This window comes from Procambarus clarkii, chromosome 38 (assembly GCF_040958095.1).
Source record: "Procambarus clarkii isolate CNS0578487 chromosome 38, FALCON_Pclarkii_2.0, whole genome shotgun sequence".
Lineage (NCBI taxonomy): Eukaryota > Metazoa > Arthropoda > Malacostraca > Decapoda > Cambaridae > Procambarus > Procambarus clarkii.
Window position 1 is genome coordinate 22,723,329 of NC_091187.1, and position 23,111 is coordinate 22,746,439.

Genomic DNA, 23,111 nt, shown 5'->3' on the forward strand with positions numbered 1-23,111 from the left:
GGTAGTTTGTGTTTGTGAGTGGACCCTTTAGGCCGTGTCGGATGGAGGGATGGCAGCCCCCCTCCTCCCTGTGAAGCTGAGGGTTACCATTGGCCTGGAATTAACTGGACCAGCGTCATACCCGGCTGTTGAAGTGGTCATGATTGATATCATGTTGCGAGTGAATGTGGCGTCTGTGTGCGCCGTTCAACTTGTATCTGGGCATCGAGCTGTTATGAAATTCAGCTCCACGGGTGTGTATCGTGACTTTGTGGACCGCTATGATGGGAAGATGTTTACTATGCCTGAGGGTGGTGGTTCGGTGGAAGTGTCGAACAGATGCAGTGAAACTACCTATGTGGGAGTTTATGGTGCTTCCTTCGAGTTCCCTGACTCAGTGGGTGAAGCGACTCCAGCGTTACTTCACCCGATATGGGCTGGTCGTGAGTGTCCATATGAATGCTGTCTCCTCTGGGTGGTGGACGAGTATCCCGAATGGGATCCACACAGTGGCGATGCAATTGAAGGACTCCATCCTTTCGTCTCTCCTGCTTCTGGGCTTCATGGTACACATATTCTATGTAGGTCAGCCCCACACTTGTTTCCAGTGCGGGCCATCGGGCCACCAGGCTGGGGGTGTGGGGCAAGCCGGGTTGGCCCTCTGAATTTTTTTAGGGAGGAGGACTTTGCCCCGTTGGCAGTCCGGACCTGTCACCAGGCGCTGCTGTGATGAATGATGCTTCCCGGTCGTCTGGTGCCCCGTTGCCATTCTCAAATGCCAGCCTACATGTGGCTGGTGGTGTGAGTGTCGGGGTGGTAGTTAGTGCATCCCCGGCTCCCCTGCCTCAGCCATGCCCGCCTGCCCCCATCTCCAGTCAAGTCTCCAGTTGTGTCTCCTGTGGTGTGTGGTCTAGTGCCCCCAGTCATCGAGGATGCGGCCCGGCCGTGCACTGTGTCCGGAAGATGTGTCTTCGGCCCATGTTGACGTGCATGCGGTGATGTCTCCCGCGGTGTGTGGTCCTCTTCCCCGGGTTGTTGAGGCTGTGATGTAGAGTGATCGTGCACTGTGTGGAGTTGTGCGGCCGACCAGAGGTTCTACTGCGGTGCCTCTTAGCGGGGGTGATAGTTCCGACGACCTGTATCCAAGCGATTTCGGCGAACTTCGAGTCTGTCTCCGCCTCGTGGTGAGACCTGGGTCGACGTCAGGAATTTTTGTGACTCTGGGAGTTCGTTTTCTTTGGATGGTGATGTGGGCAATGATGTTGGGGTGCCTGCGGCTTCTGTGGGCTGCACTGCGGTGGTGATGGGTCCTGTGGTGGGATTGTCATCTGATCCTGTGTCTTCTCCAGCTGCCTCTGCATCCCTGGTTGCTGGTTCCCCCGGGTTGGGCGGTTGTGGCGCCGGCCGCGGTTGCGGTAGAGGGAGGAAACTTGGTGATGGTTCTTAAGAAAGATTCTGTTCTTGCGACCCCCATGCCTCAAGCGTCCTTGTCTGTGCCCTCCGTGCGTCTGTCCTCAGTGCTGCCAACTGCTGCGCTGCTGCCCACTTCTCAGCCGCCCTTTGTTACTCCACCCCCTTGTGTGTCAGCGTCTGTGTCATCGCCCTCTGTGATTTTGTCACCGGCGACAGTGCCCGTTGTGCTGCTGCCCTCTGTAGGGCCAGCTTCTGTGCTCCAGCCTCTCGTGGTTCCACCGCCGGTGCAGCTGAGCTCTGTGTGGCCTCTTCACGCGACTTCCGCCCCCGTGGAGGGGGCGGAAGTACTTCATGTATCAACCGCGGGGATCGCGTCGTTACGTTTCCTTGTCTGCGGAGGTGGGGGCTCGGTGGGATGCCTTCAGGAAGAAGTACCCTCGTCGTCTATTTCCGGATAAATATAATGATGATTAACTGTGTGTGTGGTTCTTGATTTGTGTTGCTTTATTTACCTGTTTTGATGTGCTGTGAGATACGGTTAATTTTCTTCGTGTTTTTTGCCTGGTTATGTTGGGTTATAGTGCTCTGGTGCTTTCTCTTGTCAGACTGTGTTTAAATGTTACCTATGTTTAGGTTTCCATTTTATGTGTATTGTACGACTTTTGTTTGTGTGTTTGTTTTACTGCTCTTGAGTTTTGTTCATGTGTTTCTTGCCTTATAAATGTGAATGATGATGTTCATGCTTTTCTATTATGTAGTATTTGTGTTTACAAAATAAAAAGAAAAAAACATGGGGGGTGACATATCTGGGGGATCAGTAAAGATGATGGATGAAGGAGACCTTCCCCTCTTATATTATAATAATATTTGAACTGACAATTCATCTTCAATATAATTCACACTACTAGAGGAACTTTACAACTGTAAACTTATTATTTTTCTTTGGTATGGGAACCTTTTATAAGCATTTTAGTACAAGTAAAAGTTTTTACATTAGTGCTAAATATACTGTGAGTGTCTGTCTTGGGAGCGCAAGTCTTCCTCTCATCCCTCTCTTCTCCATCTCTATGTTGTAACTAACAATAAGGTAAATGACAATAAATAATAAATTTTTAAACAATAAATAAACAAAATAAACATAACAGTGAAGGAGGTCAAGTAATGTTCGGTTAGTTATGGGGTTAAGTGGCCCTTGCCTGCATTGTTGATATTGTCAATGGCCACTTCTGGCGGCGGCATCTGGCCACTTGCATGTTATGGTCGTAGCGTCAAGAGTAACTAGCATCTTGGACCCTTGTTGAGGAGTAGCCAATTACAAGCCAGGAAGGAACTGTTGCTGCAGACTTTTCTAACCAATGAGAAGCAGTGTGGTGAGTATAAAAGTGGGAGTTGGCGCCGACGTGTGTTAGTTACCTCCTCACCTCCACAAGAAGACGACCTATTAAAGTGAAGGTTTGTGTTATTATGTTAAGTATTATTGGTAATAATTAATTATTGGTAATAATTAAGTATTATTGGTAATAAAGTATTAGACGTTGTACAGTTAAATGTTTCATAATCTTTGTAAGAATTGTTTTCTAGATTATGACATCCACAGAAGTGACGTCTTGACAAAGATTTAACTTTGTCAATTGGCTAGATTATGCACTTAATTAGTATAACATTGCTAAACAAATCCATGGCATCTTATAGATGTAGGTACCTACGTGGATAATAACCTCTAAATTCATATCCTGCTAAACTGCTACTAACTTAATAAAATTAAATTTTAAATATGAATATTTAGTGTTTAAGTTTTTCTAGAATTTTAAGTTATATTTTGGTTCCGAAATGGCACTAAACTTTCCTTGCAGAGAGGATGAAGTGGTTTGGATACTGTTCACTTAATGAAATTCATGCATTTCACTTGGAAGCTACTATAATTGTTACTTGCAAATGAAACTCCTAACTATCCATAACAAAGTTTAATTAATGACTTTACTCGGTCATTACATTCCAAACTGTTCGTCACTGGAGCAGTTAAAACCTTAATCTTCTTAGTTCGGAGAGGCGTCGTAAGTTGCAGACTAGTTTGAGTAACGGGTATTGCAAGGAAAAACTGTAAAAACATTTGTAATTTAATGTAGCACCTTCAGGTATACCACTCCTGTTCCTACTGATTCCGGTTAAGCCTTATCTAAATTACATTAAATTTAAACTATAGGAATGACTTGGCTAAAAAATTATCTATATTTCTCATGGCTCTCGTGAAAGAAAAGTACCCTTACCTTCACTAGATACCAGTCTACACAAATCTTATTGACGCTATAAATATTACATATACCAATCTCTCCCTTGCATCCTTGACATTCTATTAAAAACACTTGTGAATCCTTGCTTAGTACTTGACGAAACGCTCAAAGTTTAATAAATTGTGCATGAAGAACGGAACTAATCCGTAAACACATTGCTTTCATTCACTTTTCATACAACAAATTTCCGGTGGTCATGCCGGTGGAATCACAACTCTCCTCCAGTGAGGTATACTCTGCCATAAACGTGCTCTTTTAATTTCACATACCGGAGACCAGGTGTGTAACATTGATTATTGTAAGTGATGAACCTGTCAATGAAAACTTCTTGATGAAATAGCAGACTCATCGTTTACGTTAGCCTTCGATAAAAGGTAATTACTTTAAACATTGGATAGGTATTGTCAAGCAATACATTTGTGAAACTTCACTATTAACATCGTCTAAAATATACCTCTTAAACTTAACGGTAGCATATCCATTGCTCGTCTTGCAAAATTATTTAACTTCAAAGGTTTTTTTTTTTTTTTTTTTTACTTTACGATAGTTTTAAATTCTAAACTTCTCAGTCCCACTAAACTTCCACTTCACACCCTAAATTGAAATGACTTGCGTTTCTATTAATAACTATTCCCGGCCACACGTTGTGGCTCTTAAACTCTTGTTCGTTTCTAAGCCATAGTAAATTTCCAGTCTCGCAGTCCTCTCCCACTATTACCACCTCCACTGTCCTCTCGTCCTTGTGTCCTTCCCACTATTCCCCCTATTCCACCATCCCCTCGTCCTTCCACAGTCGTCCTGTCCCCCTCTTACTCCCCCCACTCCTGTTCCTTGGTCCTTTCCATTCCTCGTCGTCTTTCCCTCCATTCCCCCACTCCCTCGCCCGATGCATTCCCAAATGATCTGATGTTCCTATCGGTGAAAAAAGTTAAAAACGATAAACGATAGGAAAATAAACCAAAATCAACGGTATGATAAACGCTGCTCTTTCAATGCAATGTCATACAAAATAATAGAATAAAAATAAATAGATCTCTAAAAATTCAATGCAATTGCAGACATTGAAATGGAATTGTAACATAATTAGTTTAACTTGTGGAGCACTTACGTGAGACAGATGGCGCTGTTTAGAGACGTTTTTACCAGGCACAGATGTGCCGTCTATATAGTTGATATATAAACGCACACCTATTCAAATGAAACTGTCAAAATTTAAAAGCAATTGGTAGGTTTTAAGATTTCCCAATCATGAAAGTCTCTTTCAAAACTTTTTACGGTAGGATTTGATAATTGTATATAAAAACCTGTTCGGATGCAAATGGGTAGTTTTGTGAGAATTTCAAAGCCATTGGTGTAGAAATTTCGGAGATTAGTTGTTTTGAACAAACGATCATTTCCATTATTATTTATATAGATTTAATAAATACTCATTACAGATGGCTGCCATAATATTTCTGGTGATGGCGGCGGCAGTGATGCCATCCTGGGCCCAATACATCGTTAATAACAACGCTGCTCCCGCCATCTTGGGAGCCACTGACAGGCCATTCGTTACCTCAATTGGAAACCTCTTGGTACCTGAAGGCGGCCCCACCCAACCACCTCAACCCCAGCAACCCTTCCCACAACTACCAGCACAACAACCTGTGTTTGTTCAGCCACAACTACCAAGCCAGCCTCAGGTCTTTATTCCTCAACAAGTATCTCCACTATTGACTCCCTTTACCTTCCGTCCAACTTCATCTTTATGCAACCATGCTGCTAAACCCCTGGTAAGAGGAGTTTTATTTTCCTTTCTCATGGACGTATTTAAGGTTGATTGGTAATTAAAATGAGCCTTAACATAATTTGTGTAACTTGTCAGGTTGACGAGGTAGTGGACGGCAGAGCATACCACTTCTCATGGTGTCACGACTCTGGTCGACTCTACACCTGGGAGCAAGCAACCTATTACTGCTCTGGGCTTGGCAACGGTTTCCAGGCCGTCGGTATTGAAAGTCACAGGAAGCAAGAGTTAATTTCCAACTATATGATTACACGTAAGTTGAAAAGCTGGTCTGGGTGTTTAACTAGGCTTTGAGTGACTAACTTGGACGTAATGAAAATGGTATAATTTCAGACTACATCAGCGACATCTGGACGAGCGGCAACAAACGTAACTCGAGGTCTTGGTCGTGGTTATCTGGCACTTCCTCTCCCTACTCTAACTGGTCTAGCACCGGCAGGTGAGAACTGGTTTGTTGACCGTAAACAAAACTATTGGTGTTAACTGGTAATGATCATGGCCTTGAGAACCACTTGTCTTCCCCAGGCGAGGACTGCCACAGCCAGACAACGATGAAGGCAAAGAGGACTGTCTGGCGGTGTTAAACAACCTGTACAACGATGGTGTCACTTGGCACGACTCCTCCTGTTTCCACCTGAGGCGCGTCATCTGTGAGGCTCCACGCTTCTACGCTCGATAGTTGTTCCTCATCAGTTCTCATTATTGTAATACTAAATCAATTGGTTTAAACTTGTAACTCTATCGATTGATACAAATTAATTATAAAGAGAATAAGATTTTATTGTGTAGTAATATAAATGCTATAAACGCATTATCTGTTTTATTTCTCTGAAGGTCGTAAACACCGCCCATCTTACAAATATGGTATAGAAAAGTGTGAGGGGCGGCAAAGGGGATAATGTATCAATGTGGACACCTTAACAGTTTTTCGTCAGTCTGGTTAGATAGCGTAAGTTCTGATAGGCTGCCGACCCCTACCAGCTAGAGGTCGGGAGATAGCGCTGAACAGACTGTAAGGCAACCTGTTCTCATTAGGCTGTTTAGAGCGGTGGCAGTCTTCCCCAAACGCATTCATTTAACTTTAACCCCTATCAGGCAATATAAGAAAAGAGCCAATCGCCTCCTTCCTTGACAGGCAGGAGGGGTAGTCTTGGTCACACTGTATTTGATTAGGTAAACCATGGGCTTAAACTTCCCTCTCACTCCCAGTAACAACCCTTATCAGAACCGTTCGGGACTGTCATGCCATCAGTGACCTTTTTCTCACTGCCCTTTTATACTCTCCCGCTAAGACGGTCGGGAGTGCCATCCAGGGTTATACAGTAGAGGTGTATACAAAGTGTTACCAGACATTATGTCGCCATACACGATATCTGAACTGCTACTAAACTTTAAAAGCCCGACACGAGGTACTTTGGCCCTTACATAGGGCGAAAAACAATGCTGGGTGTACACCACTGCAGTCATAAGGTACAAATTTTGCGGAGATAACCATTACCTTACCTTGCGATTTATCTTAACACACTTGTGTTACATAATTCACAGATGGGGTTGAAATCTGATAATAGCTACTCCATTGCCTTTACAGACCAAATGTAAATACCATGTACCGTGGAGGGTAACATCTTAAATTGAAATGGCTGCATTTTTGTTCTACAATATTTTTTTGCCTCTTAGTGGCTGATCATACGGGTCTAGAATCATTCAATCCTATACATCTTGTTAATAGTAAAGAATGTTGCTTGGCTAGATTCCCAGCAATTTTGTTTACTTGACCCCATCCCCCACCCCCTGCTCAGCTCGTTGTTGCCGTGTGGGGGCTTAGTGGGCGGCTGCCGGAGTGTGATGCTCCTTGGGACAGTCCTCTGGCCCTTTCGAGCCTTGTGCTCCTGCTGCCGTCGTCTCCAACTCTGCTGGGCACCTCTTACTTTTCCTTCCGTTTCGTTTTTTCTTCTCCTATCTGCTTGCCGTTTTCTGCCGACCTTTTGCTTGTTCTGGTTCTCCCCTTGGACTACTTCTATTTTGACGCCCGGGTGCTTGAGGAGGCATACTCTTGCAACCGTAGAACTGTAGTACCCGACGTAGAGAGCGAGGGGAACATTTTATTGTCAATCCCCCTCTCGTCACTGAACCCGATCTCGGACTGTCGGTTTCTAAAGGTGGCGTTTGTGGGGCGTATACTCACGACGCACCCCTAGGAGGCCCCGGCAAGATCGGCGATAGCTTCTTGTTGGGTGTCCTGCCTCTAACTGTGGCTCCATGGTGGGTGTGGGGGCACATTCGTGAATGAATTTTATTTCGCGTAATAATGACCCCTGTTTCGGCCGTCTCTGATTTACCTTCTCAGGCTCGTAGAGTGGGCGACAAAGACCCAAAGTCGGTCCATGTTGGAAGACCGGGCTCTGTAGCCTCCGCTGCATTGGGCCCCGACCTTGCTCCTCCTCTGGCCTCTCCGACTACCTCCCCTGGCTCTCCTCCCTCTGTGGTTGGGTAGAGCCCCAAGCAGTCAGTGGTGACTACCTCGTCTCCTGGCGCGGCTCCTTCTCTAGTTGTAACTACTGCGCCTTTTAACCCCTCTCTTGGGGGTTCTCACCGCCGTCCTCGTCACGGCCGCCCTCGCTCGATTCCTTCCAGTTCTGCTACCTATCAAGCCTTGTTTGGTCCCGCTTCGTGGGCCAAATATTCCCTCTTGATTCGGCGCCGCCTGACAATTTCTCCCTCCATCGACATCTCGTTGATTCCGTGGATGCCTCCATTACTTTCAACCCCACTCGTCTCGGTACACGTGTCGTTGCTGCTTTCTCAGGATGCTGCTTCCCGCTTGGCTGCCTTATCCTGCCTTGGCGAGGCCCCTGTTCGGGTTTCGAAGAACGCTCGGTTGAATGCCAGTGTTGGCACTATTCTGCTCCCGCCCCATGTTGCGACCGGTGTTCGGAACCTGCGCGACTGCCACGACGATATTCGACATATCCTTGCTGCCCAGGGTCATTCTATTCTCCAGGTGGACACGTTTACTCGTCCCCCTCGTGGTAGTCGCCGTCAACCCCTCCGGGTTGTGAAGATTACCTTTGATGGTAGGACCCTTCCACCCTGTCATTCTTGCTGGTGCCAGGTGCTCTGTCCAGGAGTACATTCCTTCTCCTCGGCTCTGCAACAAGTGCTGGAGGTTTGGGCATGGTGCCCTCCGCTGCTCCGGGACTGTCTCTCTGTCCGTTGTGTGGTGGCGAAGGTCACCAAGTCGGAGTGCACTTCTCCCCAGGCTCGTTGCCTTCAACTGCGGTGAAGCCCATCCTACCTTTTCCCGTGCGTGTGTTCATTACAAGCTTGAGGCAACCGTCCTCAACTTCAAGCACCGGGAGCGTTTATCTTTTCTTGAGGCGAGACGCCAGGTTCGCCGGTTCCCACTTTATGCTAATATATCTTATGCTCGCGTGTTGCGCTCTTCCTCTCGTCGTTCTTCCCGCCTTCCTCAGACTCACAACCGTTTCCGGGCCTTGGACCCTGATACGCCCACCGCCCCCTCCTCTCTTTCTTTGTTCTCTCCCGAAGGATCCTCCTGGTCCTCTGTCTGGGGTTCCCCTTCTTTCTACCTGGTCTGTCTTGTCTCCTGTGCCTTCTTCCTCGTCTCCCTCCGTTCCTCCTTCCCATCCTTCCCCTCCGTCTCTTGACTCTCCCCGCCGACTGTCCGTGCGGGCTGATGTCCATCGCTCAACAAACGGCCGTCATGTGTGTTCTCGTTCAGCTTCTGTCGTGACGCTAGAATCCGTTGCCCAGTACGTGGTTGCTGGGACACCTGTCAATTTAAGTCAGAAGCGTGAACCTGGCTCCTCTCCTTCCTCCCCAGCGGGTAAGAAGGTTTCGCTTTCTTCCTCGGCCCCTACTTCTGCCTCTCTCGCTTCTTCCCCTCCCATTTCGGTGGTTGCGCCCCCTGTTCCTGCTATGGAGGTTTCTTTAGCCCCCGCTTCCCTCTTGGTTGCTGCCCTTGCCGAGGTACGCACCCCTCTTTCTACCCCCCCCCCCCCCCTCTTCCTGCTGCTGTCCTTCACTGCTGCTCTCCGTTGTCTCCTCTTCCTCCTCCGGACCCCGCCCGTCCACCTCTGATCTGTTCTCCCGTTTCCTTCCCTCCGTCTTTGCTCAGTTTACCCATGCCCCCTAACCCTGACTTTGCTGACCCTGATCCCGACCCTGATATTCTTCAAAGTGATCTCTTGCTCTTTCGCCTTTGTTTCTTCCTTGTTCTGTTTGTCCTTTCTCTTCTCGTCGTTGTCCATTCTTCAATTGAACGTTCGAGGTTATTACGCCAATTTCCTCGAACTCCAACTTCTGATTTCGCGGTTTTCGCCCCTTTGTGTCTGTCTCCAGGAGCCGATGCTTGGTGCTCGTCCTGGTCGTTTTCGTGGCTTTTCCTATCTCTCCACCCCCCCCCCCAGCCGTTGCTGGGACTTCTAATTCTTCTGCTCTTTTGATTCGTGCTGAAGTTCCCTTTGTCCCTTTACTTTTTCCTTCGCCTCTCCATTGTTCTGCTGCTCGTATCTTTGTGGGGAAATGGTACACAATTTGTTCCATTTATCTCCCCTCGAGTGTCCCGCTTTCTCTTCATGATTTGAAACACAACCTAGACTCCTTGCCGGAGCCTGTGCTCCTGCTGGGTGACTTCAATTGTCGTCGTTCTCTTTGGGGTGACGTTCTGACGAATACCTGGGGTCGCCTTCTTGAGCCGTTTCTCCTCTCTTCTTCCCAGTCTTCTGAATTCTGGTGAGCCCACTCATTTGGACTCTCGGACTCGCACCCTTTCTTGTCTTGATCTTTCTCTCTGCTCTTCTTCTCTTTACTTAAATTTCACGTGGCAGGTTCTTGATGACCTCCATGGAAGTTATCATTTCCCCATCCTTGTTTCCTTTTTCTCTTTCCGCCCTTCCCTCTCTTTTCCTAGGTGGCAGTTTGCTAAGGCGGACTGGACCCTATTTACCCTCAGTGCTACTCTCTCTGACCTCTCCGTTCTGCCTCTCTCTCGCGCTCTCCTCCTTTTTCATGACTGTCTTCAACGCTGCCCTCCGCTCTTCCTCTCGGGGTCCACGGATAGCGTTCCCTGGTGGAATGCGGACTGTGCTCGGGCTGTCCGCTGTAAGTAATTAATTATCAAAAGAAGGCACCAAACCGGGAAGGCTATGTAGCACCATCAAATACGCAAAATAATCAGAGGGCGCTAAATATCACCAAGGATGCCAATACGAGAACAAAAACGCATAAGGCGAACAAGACCAAAAGTATCCGAGTCACCAAGAATTCTATTGAGGGACAGGTGACCGTGAGGGGCGGTCGGAAAGCAAGACACACGCTCGTCCTGTAAGTCAGGACATTCAAGAAGGACATGCACGACCGTAAGAGGGACAATGCAACAAGGACAATAAGGAGCAGGGCGGCGCTCCATCAAGTGACCATGGGTTAAGCGAGTATGGCCAATACGCAATCTCGCCAGAGCTGTTTCCCACCGCTGGTTACGGTGGAAGGAGGACGGCCACGAGGAAACACAACATTTAAGAGTACGTAGCTTGTTACCAGTAACAGACAACCAAGAAGCCTGCCAACGGGTAAGGACTGAGGAATGAATAACCGGGTAAAAGTTGGAATATGGAATGCCTTTACGAGAGATGGGACAAGAGCGGACAGCTTCCTTGGCGGCAGCATCCGCACGCTCATTGAAAGACACACCAATATGGCTGGGAACCCAACAAAACTCAACCAACTTAAATTTACTGTGAACAAGAAACAGCCAATGCTGGATCTCGACAACTACTGGATGAACCGGATTAAAGGACCCGAGAGCCATGAGGGCACTACGAGAGTCAACAACAACTACAAAGGAGGACTGACGACGAGAAAGCAGGAGACGAAGACCATAGAGAATAGCATAAAGTTCCGCTGTAAAGATACTAGTCTCCGGAGGTAAGCGACACATATAAGTGCGATCAGGAAAAACAACAGAGTAGCCAACACCGTCCGCCGACTTTGACCCATCGGTGAAGACAGAAACGGAGCGGGAGTGAGAAGAAAAGTGCTCAAGGAAAAGGCGTTTTAGAACCGTAGGAGGGGTAAAAGCTTTAGTGATACGGGTCAAGGAAGTACAAAACCGCGGAAGAGGGACTCTCCACGGTGGCAAAGAAGGAACAATATGAGGAGAAACATTAGAAATACGAACGGAAAGAGAATCCTGGAGGCGAGATAACCGGACAGAAAGAGGGAGGTGGTGAAGAGGAACAGGAACCGCAGGAGGGGTAAAAGTTAAAGCACGACAGAGGCGAGAGGAAGGATGTTGTAAGGACCGCGCAAGATAGCGAAGACAGTAGCGATCACGGCGGTCCTGGAGAAACAGGAAGCCAGTGTCAACATACAAGCTAAGGACGGGAGTCGAACGAAAGGCACCAGAACTGAGGCGCAACCCAGTATGGTGTAAAGCATCAAGACGGCGAAGAGTAGAAGGAGAAGCAGACGAGTAAGCAGGGCAACCATAATCGAGCTTAGACAGGACAAGAGAGGAATGTAAAGCAAGGAGAGTGCGCCTATCTGCTCCCCAAGAAGTATGGGACAAGACCCGAAGGAGGGAAAGGGCCTTAGAGCACTCAACACGGAGGTAAGAGATATGGGGAGACCAAGACAAACGAGTGTCAAGGAATAACCCTAAAAGCTTTGCGGAATCTTTGTATTCAAGGGGATGACCATAAAGTGACAAAGAGGGACGAAGAACAACCCGTTTCCGCGTAAAAGTCATGGCACAAGTATTAGAAGTAGAGAACTTGAAGCCATGATCGGTGGCCCAAGACGACACGGCATCAATTGCAAGTTGAAGCCGGCGCTGAAGGAGAGGCGAATCATCACCCTGACAGCAAAGGGTAAGATCATCGACATAGAGAGCGGAGAAGACACCAGAAGGAAGAAAAGAAAGAAGACCATTGAGGGCAACCAGAAAAATAGTAGTGCTCAGAACACTACCCTGGGGCACACCTTCGTATTGCTGAAAAGAGGCAGAGCGCGGTACCAAGGCGCACCCGAAAGGAACGACGGGAGAGGAAGCTGCGGAGAAAGAGAGGGAGATGACCACGAAGGCCAAAAGAATGAAGTTGAGATAGAATATGATATCTCCAAGTGGTGCGTAAGCCTTTTCCAGGTCAAAAAGGACGGCAACAACGGAGGTCTTAGCAGCAAAAGCAGTACGAATATAGACCTCCAATTTCACCAGGACATCTGTCGTGCTGCGGCACTGGCGGAAACCAAATTGAGAAGGGGAGAGGAGGTGATGGTGTTCCAGGAACCACATCAGACGAACGTTAACCATACGTTCAAAGAGTTTGCAGACACAACTTGTGAGAGCAATAGGGCGAAAGTCCTTAGGGGAAGTACCCAGAGACCCCGGTTTGCGAACAGGGAGGACAACGGCATCGAGCCAGTCCTCAGGGACTGACGACGACTCCCAGATCCGATTACACAGACTCAGTAAATACTGAGACGTGCACGGAGGGAGACGGCGATGCATCTCATAATGAATACCATCGGAGCCCGCCGCCGTAGAACCGCAGAGGGCCAGGGCAGAACGAAGTTCAGAGAGAGAGAAGGGATCATTATAGGGAAGTTGAAGACGAGTGCAGAAATCTAAAGGACGAGACTCAAGGACAGGTTTACAAAGAAAAGATTGGGGAATATGAAGACCAGAGCTAACAGAAGAAAAGTGGGAACCCAGTACGGAAGCGACCTGCAACGGGTCCGCCACAAGAGTATCATGGAGGTGAAGGACCGGGGAAACATCGGGAACGAATTTACCCGCTATCTTGCGGATACGCTTCCAGATCTGGGCCAGAGGAGTTTCGGACGTAATTATTGAGACATAAGACGCCCAACAATCACGTTAAGCCGTACGGATGTCCCTCCGGGCCACCGCACTCGCTTTCCGAAAGAAAAGAAAAGAATCGGTCGTCTGCCTACGGTGGTGCCTCTTCCAGGCTGCACGCTTACAGCGGACAGCCCGAGCACAGTCCGCATTCCACCAGGGAACGCACTTCCGTGGACCCCGAGAGGAAGAGCGAGGGATAGAGCGGAGGGCAGCGTTGAAGACAGTCATGAAAAAGGAGGAGAGCGCGAGAGAGAGGCAGAAGGGAGAGGTCAGAGAGAGTAGCACTGAGGGAAAATAGGGTCCAGTCCGCCTTAGCAAACTGCCACCTAGGGAAAGAGAGGGAAGGGCGAAAAGAGAAAAAGGAAACAAGGATGGGGAAATGATCACTTCCATGGAGGTCATCAAGAACCTGCCACGTGAAATCTAAGTAAAGAGAAGAAGAGCAGAGAGAAAGATCAAGACAAGAAAGGGTGCGAGTCCGAGAGTCCAAATGAGTGGGCTCACCAGAATTCAGAAGAGACAGGGAAGAAGAGAGGAGAAACGGCTCAAGAAGGCGACCCCGGGTATTCGTCAGAACGTCACCCCAAAGAGAATGACGACAATTGAAGTCACCCAGCAGGAGCACAGGCTCCGGCAAGGTGTCCAGTAGGTGTTTCAAATCAGGAAGAGAAAGCGGGACACTCGGGGGGGAGATAAATGGAACAAACAGTGTACCATTTCCCCACAAAGATACGAGCAGCAGAACAATGGAGAGGCGAAGGAAAAAGTAAAGGCACAAAGGGAACATCAGCACGAATCAAAAGAGCAGAAGAATTAGAAGCCCCAGCAACAGCTGGGGGGGGGGGGAGAGAAAGGAATAGTAACGAAAACGACCAGGACGAGCACCAAGCATCGGCTCCTGGAGACAGACACAAAGGGGCGAAAACCGCGAAATCAGAAGTTGGAGTTCGAGGAAATTGGCGTAATAACCTCGAACGTTCCATTGAAGAATGGACAACGACGAGAAGAGAAAGGACAAAAACAGAGAACAAGGAAGAAACAAAGGCGAAAGAGCAACAGAGCACGTTAAAGAATATCAGGGTCGGGATCAGGGTCAGCAAAGTCAGGGTTAGGGGGCATGGGTAAACTGAGCAAAGACGGAGGGAAGGAAACGTGAGAACAGATCAGAGGTGGGTGGGCGGTGGGCAGGGTCCGGAGGAGGAGGAGGAGGAGGAGGAGGAAGAGGAGGAGACAACGGAGAGGAGCAGGCAAGGACAGCAGCAGGAAGAGGAGGGGTAGAAAGAGGGGAGCGTACCTCAGCAAGGGCAGCAACTGAGAGGGAAGCGGGGGCTAAAGAAACCTCCATAGCAGGAACAGGGGGCGCAACCACCGAAATGGGAGGGGAAGGAGCAAGAGGCAGAAGTAGGGGCCGAGGAAGAAAGCGAAACCTTTTTACCCGCCGGGGAGGAGGAAGGAGAGGAACCAGGTTTACGCTTCTGACGTAAAGAGACAGGTGTCCCAGCAACCACGTACTGGGCAACGGATTCTAGCGTCTCAACAGGAGAAGCTGAACGAGAGCACACATGACGGCCGTTTGGAGAGCGATGGACATCAGCCCGCACCGACAGGCGGCGGGGAGAGTCAAGAGACGGAGGGGAAGGATGGGAAGGAGGAACGGAGGGAGACGAGGAAGAAGACACAGGAGACACGACAGACCGGGTAGAAAGGAAGGGGAACCCCAGACAGAGGACCAGAAGGAGGATCCTTCGGGAGAGAACCCAAAGGAACAGAGGAGGGGGCAGTGGGCGCAGCAGGGTCCAAGGCCCGGAAACGGTTGTGAGTCTGAGGAAGGCGGGAAGGACGAGCTGAGGAAGAGCGCAACACGCGAGCATAAGAGATATTTGCATAAGGCGGGAGCCGGCGAACCTGGCGTCTCGCCTCAGGAAAAGATAAACGCTCCCGGTGCTTCAAGTTGAAGACGGCTGCCTCAAGCTTGTAATGGACACACGCACGGGAAAAGGTAGGATGGGCCTCACCGCAGTTGAGGCAACGAGCCTGGGGAGAAGTGCACTCCGACTTAGAGTGACCTTCGCCACCACACAAAGGACAGAGAGAGACAGTCCCAGAGCAGCGGAGGGCACCATGCCCAAACCTCCAGCACTTGTTGCAGAGCCGAGGAGAAGGAATGTACTCCTGGACAGCACCTGGCATCAGCAAGAATGACAGAGGGTGGAAGGGTCCTACCATCAAAGGTAATCTTCACAACCCGGAGGGGTTGACGGCGACTACCACGAGGGGGACGAGTAAACGTGTCCACCTGGAGAATAGAATGACCCTGGGCAGCAAGGATATGTCGAATATCATCGTGGCAGTCGCGCAGGTCCCGAACGCCGGTCGCAACATGGGGCGGGAGCAAAATAGTGCCAACACTGGCATTCAACTGAGCGTTCTTCGAGACCCGAACAGGGGTCTCGCCAAGGCAGGATAAGGCAGCCAAGCGGGAAGCAGCATCCTGAGAAGGAGCAGCAACGACACGTGTACCGAGACGAGTGGGGTTGAAAGTAATGGAGGCATCCACGGAATCACCGAGATGTCGATGGAGGGAGAAATCGTCAGGAAGCGCAGAATCAAGAGGGAGGAGATCAAAATATTTGGCCCACGAAGCGGGAGCAAACAAGGCTTGATAGTTAGCAGAACTGGAAGGAATCGAGCGAAGCCGGCCGTGACGAGGACGGTGGTGAGACCCCCCTGAGAGAGAGGGGTTAAAAGGCGCAGTAGTTACAACTAGAGAAGGAGCCGCGCCAGGGGACGAGGTAGTCACCACCGGGGGCTTGGGGCTCGACCCAACCACAGAGGAGGGAGGGGAGCCAGGGGAAGGAGTCAGAGAAGCCAAAGGAGGAGCAAGGTCGGGGCCCAATGCAGCAGAGGCTACAGAGCCCGGTCTTCCAACACGGACTGACTCAGGGGCTTGGTCGCCCACCCCACGAGCCTGAGAAGGTAAATCAGAAGCAGCCGAAACAGGGGTCATCATCATTACGAAAAGAAGAATTCATTCACGAATGTGCCCCCACACCCACCATGGAGCCACAATTAGAGGCAGGACACCTAACAAGAAGCTATCGCCGATCTTGCCGGGGCCTCCTAGGGGTGCGTCGTGAGTATACGCCCCACAAACGCCACCTTAAGAAACTGACAGTCCGTCGAGATCGGGTTCAGTGACGAAAGGGGGATTGACAATAAAAGGTTCCCCTCGCTCTCGACGTCGGGTACTACAGTTCTACGGGTGCAAGAGTATGCCTCCTCAAGCACCCGGGCGTCAAAATAGAAGAAGTTCAAGGGAAGAACCAGAACAAGCAAAAGGTCGGCAGGAAACGGCAAGCAGCTAGGAGAAGAGGGGGAGAAAAACGAAACAGAAGGAAAAGGAAAAGGAAAAGTTTCCCAGCAGAATTGGAGAGGAAGGCAGCAGGAGCACGAGGCGAGAAAAGGACAGAGGACTGTCTCAAGGAGCATCACACTCCGGCAGCTGCCCACTAAGCCCCCACACGGCGACAACGAGCTGAGCGGGGAGGGGGCTGTCTTGTAAGTGTGCAGCCTGGAAGAGGCACCGCCGTAGGCAGATGACCGATTCTTTTCTTTTCTTTCGGAAAGCGAGTGCGGTGGCCCGTAGGGCCATCCGTACGGCTAAACGTGAATGTTGGGCATCTTATGTCTCGACAATTACGTCCGAAACTCCTCTGGCCCAGATCTGGAAGCGTATCCGCAAGATGGCGGGTAAGTTCGTTCCCGATGTTTCACCGGTCCTTCACCTCCATGATACTCTTCTGGCGGACCCGTTGCAGGTCGCTTCCGTACTGGGTTCCCACTTTTCTTCTGTTAGCTCTGGTCTTCATATTCCCCAATCTTTTCTTTGTAAACCTGTCCTTGAGTCTCGTCCTTTAGATTTCTGCACTCGTCTTCAACTTCCCTATAATGATCCCTTCTCTCTCTCTGAACTTCGTTCTGCCCTGGCCCTCTGCGGTTCTACGGCGGCGGGCTCCGATGGTATTCATTATGAGATGCTTCGCCATCTCCCTCCGTGCACGTCTCAGTATTTACCGAGTCTGTATAATCGGATCTGGGAGTCGTCGTCAGTCCCTGAGGAGTGGCTCGATGCCGTTGTCCTCCCTGTTCGCAAACCGGGGTCTCTGGGTACTGCCCCTAATGACTTTCGCCCTATTGCTCTCACAAGTTGTGTCTGCAAACTCTTTGAACGTATGGTTAACGTTCGTCTGATGTGGTTCCTGGAACACCATCACCTCCTCTCCCCTTCTCGATTTGGTTTCCGCCAGTGCCGCAGCACGACAGATGTCCTGGTGAACTTGGAGGTCTATATTCGTACTGCTTTTGCTGCGAAGGCCTCCGTTGTTGCCGTCCTTTTTGACCTGGAAAAGGCTTACGACACCACTTGGCGATATCATATTCTATCTCAACTTCATTTTTTTGGCCTTTGTGGTCATCTCCCTCTTTCTCCGCAGCTTCCTCTCCCGTCGTTCCTTTCGGGTTCGCCTTGGTACCGCTCTCTCTGCCACTTTTCAGCAATACGAAGGTGTGCCCCAGGGTAGTGTTCTGAGCACTACTCTTTTTCTGATTGCCCTCAATGTTCTCCTTTCCTCTCTTCCTTATGGTGTCTTCTCCGCTCTCTATGTCGATGATCTTACCCTTTGCTGTCAGGGTGATGATTCGCCTCTCCTTCAACGCCGGCTTCAACTTGCAATTGATGCCGTGTCGTCTTGGGCCACCGATCATGACTTCAAGTTCTCTACTTCTAAGACTTGTGCCATGACTTTTACACGGAAGCGGGTTGTTCTTCGTTCCTCTTTGTCACTTTATGGTCATCCCCTTGAATACAAAGATTCCGCGAAGCTTTTGGGGTTATTCCTTGACACTCGTTTGTCTTGGTCTCCCCATATCTCTAACCTCCGTGTTGAGTGCTCTAAGGCCCTTACCCTCCTTCGGGTCTTGTCCCAAACTTCTTGGGGGGGCAGATAGGCGCGCACTCCTTGCTTTACATTCCTCTCTCGTCCTGTCTAAGCTCGATTATGGTTGCCCTGCTTACTCGTCTGCTTCTCCTTCTACTCTTCGCCGTCTTGAAGCTTTGCACCATACTGGGTTGCGCCTCAGTTCTGGTGCCTTTCGTTCGACTCCCGTCCTTAGCCTGTATGTTGACACTGGCTTCCTGTCTCTCCAGGACCGCCGTGATTGCTACTGTCTTCGCTATCTTGCGCGGTCCTTACAACATCCTTCCTCTCGCCTCTGTCGTGCTTTATCTTTTACCCCTCCTGCGATTCCTGTTCCTCTTCACCACCTCCCTCTTTCTGTCCTGTTATCTCGCCTACAGGATTCTCTTTCCGTTCGTATTTCTAATGTTTCTCCTCGTGTTGTTCCTTCTTTGCCCCCATGGAGAGTCCCTCTTCCGCGGTTTTGTACTTCCTAGACCCGTATCACTAAAGGTTTTACCCCTCCTACGGTTCTAAAACGCCTTTTCCTTGAGCACTTTTCTTCTCACTCCCGCTCCGTTTCTGTCTTCACCGATGGGTCTAAGTCGGCGGACGGTGTTGGCTACTCTGTTGTTTTTCCTGATCGCACTTATATGTGTCGCTTACCTCCGGTGACTAGCATCTTTACAGCGGAACTTTATGCTATTCTCTATGCTCTTCGTCTCCTGCTTTCTCGTTGTCAGTCTTCCTTTGTAGTTGTTGTTGACTCTCGTAGTGCCCTCAAGGCTCTCGGGTCCTTTAATCCGGTTCATCCAGTAGTTGTCGAGATCCAGCATTGGTTGTTTCTTGTTCACAGTAAATTTAAGTCGGTTGAGTTTTGTTGGGTTCCCAGCCATATTGGTGTGTCTTTAAATGAGCGTGCGGATGCTGCCGCCAAGTAAGCTGTCCGCTCTTGTCCCATCTCTCGTAAAGGCATTCCATATTCCGACTTTTACCCGGTTATCCATTCCTCAGTCCTTACCCGTTGGCAGGCTTCCTGGTTGTCTGTTACTGGCAACAAGCTACGTACTCTTAAATGTTGTGTTTCCTCGTGGCCGTCCTCCTTCCACCGTAACCGGCGGTGGGAAACAGCTCTGGCGAGGTTGCGTATTGGCCATAATCGCCTAACCCATGGTCACTTGATGGAGCGCCGCCCTGCTCCTTATTGTCCTAGTTGCATTGTCCCTCTTACGGTCGTGCATGTCCTTGTTGAATGTCCTGTCTTCCAGGACGAGCGTGTGTCTTGCTTTCCGACCGCCCCTAGCGGTTACCTGTCCCTCAATAGAATTCTTGGTGACTCGGATACTATTGATATAGTTCGCCTTATGCGTTTTTGTTCTCGTATTGGCATCCTTGGTGATATTTAGCGCCCTCTGATTATTTTACGCATTTGATGGTGCTACATAGCCTTCCCGGTTTGGTGCCTTCTTTTGATAATTACTTACTACTTGAGCAAATATAGCCAATGGGTTACCTAGCCAGAGTCTTTTGCCCACTACCGGTTACGGTGGTAGGAGGAAGGCCACTGGGACACACTACTCTTAAGAGTACGCACTTTGTTACCAATAACAGAAGACCAATAACTTCCAGCAAGCAAGGATGGAGGCACGAATAACTAACAGTCAGAATAAGGAATTCCTTTACAGGAGATGGGACAAGTGCAGATAGCTTCCTTAGAGGCAGCATCTAGCATGCTCATAGAGACATCAATATGGCTAGGAACCCAGCAAAACTCAACTAACTTAAACTTACTGGAGATAAGAAACAGCCGATGTTGATTCTATGACCACCGGGTGGACTGGATTAGAGGACCCTAAAGCCATGAGGGCACTACGAGAGTCAACTACCACCACAAAGGAGGATTGACACCGGGAAAGCAGGAGACGAAGAGCATAGAGAATAGCACAAAGTTCTGCTGTGAAGATCCTAGCCGCTGGAGGAAGGCGACACACACAAGTGTGGTCAGGAAAAAACAGTAGCCCACACTGTCAGCAGACTTAGACCCATCAGTGAAGATGGGAACGGAGTGGGAGTGAGAAGAAAAGTGCTCAAGAAAGAGGCGTTTCAAAACTTTAGGAGGGGTAAAAGCTTTAGTGATGCAGGGTTAGAGAAGTACAAAATTTGGGAAAGGGGACTCTCCACAGGGGCAAGGATGGAACAATACGAGAAGAAACATTGGTAATATGAACCAAAGGAGAATCTTTTAAGTGAAAAAAACGGACAGAAAGAAGGTGGTGAAGAGGAACAGGAACTACAGAAGGGGTAAAAATCAAAGCAGGATAGAGGCGAGAGTGAGGATGCTGTAAGGATCGTGCAAGATAGCAAAGTCTAGCAATCACGGCAGTCCTGGAGGGACAGGAAGCCAGTGTCAGCATACAAGCTGAGGGTAGGAATTGAACGAAAAGCACCAGAGCTGAGGCACAACCCAATATGGTGTAAAGGATCAATACGGCGAAGAGTAGCAGAAGCAAGGCATGCAGGGCAACCATAATCTAGTTTAGACAGGACGAGAGAGGAAAGCAAATTGATGAGCGTGCGCCTATCCGCTCCAAGAAATATGGGAAAAAACCTTAAGTAGGTTAAGGGCCTTAGAGCATTCAACACGGAGGTAAGAGTTATGGGGCGACCAAGACAAACGAGTGTCAAATAATAACCCAAAAGATTTGCAGAATCTTTGTACTCAAGGGGATGACCATAAAGTGACAGGGACGAAGAACGACCTACTTCCGAGTAAAAGTCATGGCACAAGTCTTAGTAGAGAACTTCAAGCCATGATTGGTGTCCTAAGATCAATCACGGCATCAATCGCAAGTGGAAATCGCCGTTGAAGGAGAGGCGAATCACCACCTCTACAGCAAAGAGTAAGATCGTCAACATAAAGAGGGGAGACGATGCCAGAAGGAAGGTAGGAAAGGAGACCATTGAGGGCAACCAGAAAAAGTGTAGTGTTCAGAACACTACCTTGGGGTACACCATCATACTGCCTTAAAGAGGCAGTGAGAAAGGTTACCAAGCCTGACTCTAAAGGTACGACTAGAGAGAAAGCTTGAAGGAAGAGAGGTGATTACCAGAAAGGCTAAAAGAACGAAGTTGGGACAGAATATGGTATCTCCAAGTCGTGTCATAAGCCGTTTCCAGGTAAAAATAAAAAGAAAAGCAACAACAGAGGTGTTCGCAGGAAAAGCAGTACGAATATAGACCTCCAAGTTCTCCAGGACATCTGTTGTGCTGCAGCACTTGCGAAAACCAAACTGAGACGGGGAGAGGTGGTGACAGTGTTCCAAGGACCACATCAGACGAACGTTAACCATACGTTCACAGAGTTTGCAAACACAACTCGTGAGGACAATAGGGCAAAAATCTTTCGGGGATGTCCCAAGAGACCCTGGTTTCCGAACAGGGAGGACAACAGCATCGAGCCAGTCCTCGGGCACTGACGACGACTCCCAGACCCGATTATACAAAGTCGGTAAATACTGAGACGTGCACGGAGGGAGACGGCGAAGCATCTCATAATGAATTCCATCGAAGCCCGCCGCCGTAGAACCGCAGAAGGCCAGGGCAGACTGAAGTTCAGAGAGAGAGAGAAAGGATCGTTATAGGGAAGTCTGAGATGGATGCAGAAATCTAAAGAACGAGGTTAAAAAACAGGCTTACGTAGAAGGAAGATTGAGGAAGATGTGAACCAGAGCTGACAGAAGAAAAGTGAAACCCAGTTCAGTCGTGACCTGCAACGGGTCCGCCACAAGAGTACCACGGAGGTGAAGGACCGGCGAGACATCGGGAATGAACTTACCCGCAACCTTGCGGATACGCTTATAGATTTGCGGCAGAGGAGTTTTGGAGGTAATGGTGGAAACATAAGACTTCTAACACTCACTATTAGCTGTACGGATAGTCCTATGGGCCACTGCACTCGCCTTCCGAAAGAAAAGAAAAGAATCAGCTGTCTGCCGGCGGTGGTGCGTCTTCCAGTCTGTATGCTTACAGCGGACAGACAGCCCGAGTACAACCCACATTCCACCAGGGAACGTACTTCTGCGTTTCCAGAAATGAAGACCGAGGAATAGAGTGGAGGGCAGAGTCGAAGATGGTGTCATGAAAAAGGAGGAGGGTGCTAGGGAGAGGCAGAATCGAAAGGTCGGAGAGAGCAGCACGGAGCGTAAAGAGGTTCCAGTCTGCTTTGGCAAACTGCCACCTAGGGAAGGAGAGGGGAGAGTGAAAAGAGAAAAAGGTAACAAGGATGGGGAAATGTTCACTGCCATGGAGGCCATCAAAAACCTGCCAAGTGAAATCCATGAAAATAGAGACGGCAAGCAGAGAAAAAGATCAAGACAGGAAAGGGAATGAGTCCGAGAGTCCAAATTAGTGGGCTCACCAGAATTCAGAAGAGACAGGGAAGAGGAGAGGATGGACGGTTCAAGAAGACAACCCCCGGTGTTTGTCAGAACATCACCCCAGAGGACATGTCGACAATTGAAATCACCCAGGAGGAGCACAGGCTCTGGCAAAGAGTCCAGAAGGTGTTTAGGATCGGGAAGAGAAAGCCAGACATTTGGGGGGAGATAAATAGAACAAACCGTGTACCATTTACACACAAACACGTGCAGCAAACATTGGAGAGGCGACAAAAAAAGGAGGGGGACGAAGGGAACATCAGAACGAATCAAGAGAGCAGAAGAGTTATAGCCCTAGCTTTTGCTGTGTGTGTGGGGGGGGGGTGAGGAGAGAAAGGAATAGCCACAGTAGCGACCAGGACGGGC

General features: G+C 49.3%; 1 protein-coding gene across 1 annotated transcript; it reads left to right on the forward strand.

Moving 5' to 3' along the window:
• The first annotated feature begins 2,696 nt into the window (after nt 1-2,696).
• LOC123772043 (uncharacterized) lies at nt 2,697-6,280 on the forward strand. Its single transcript, XM_045764901.2, has 5 exons — nt 2,697-2,844; nt 5,120-5,455; nt 5,548-5,722; nt 5,803-5,908; nt 5,995-6,280. The coding sequence occupies exons 2-5, from the start codon at nt 5,120-5,122 to the stop codon at nt 6,146-6,148; spliced, it is 771 nt and encodes a 256-aa protein (XP_045620857.2). The 5' UTR covers nt 2,697-2,844; the 3' UTR covers nt 6,149-6,280.
• Nucleotides 6,281-23,111: the final 16,831 nt, after the last annotated feature.

What these genes read in the sequence shown, in the direction of transcription:
- LOC123772043 (XM_045764901.2), top strand. Translation starts at nt 5,120, where the DNA reads ATGGCTGCCATAATATTTCTGGTGATGGCGGCGGCAGTGATGCCATCC. An exon ending in ACCATGCTGCTAAACCCCTG is followed by an intron (nt 5,456 to 5,547) that starts GTAAGAGGAGTT and finishes GTAACTTGTCAG; the next exon opens with GTTGACGAGGTAGTGGACGG. An exon ending in TTCCAACTATATGATTACAC is followed by an intron (nt 5,723 to 5,802) that starts GTAAGTTGAAAA and finishes GTATAATTTCAG; the next exon opens with ACTACATCAGCGACATCTGG.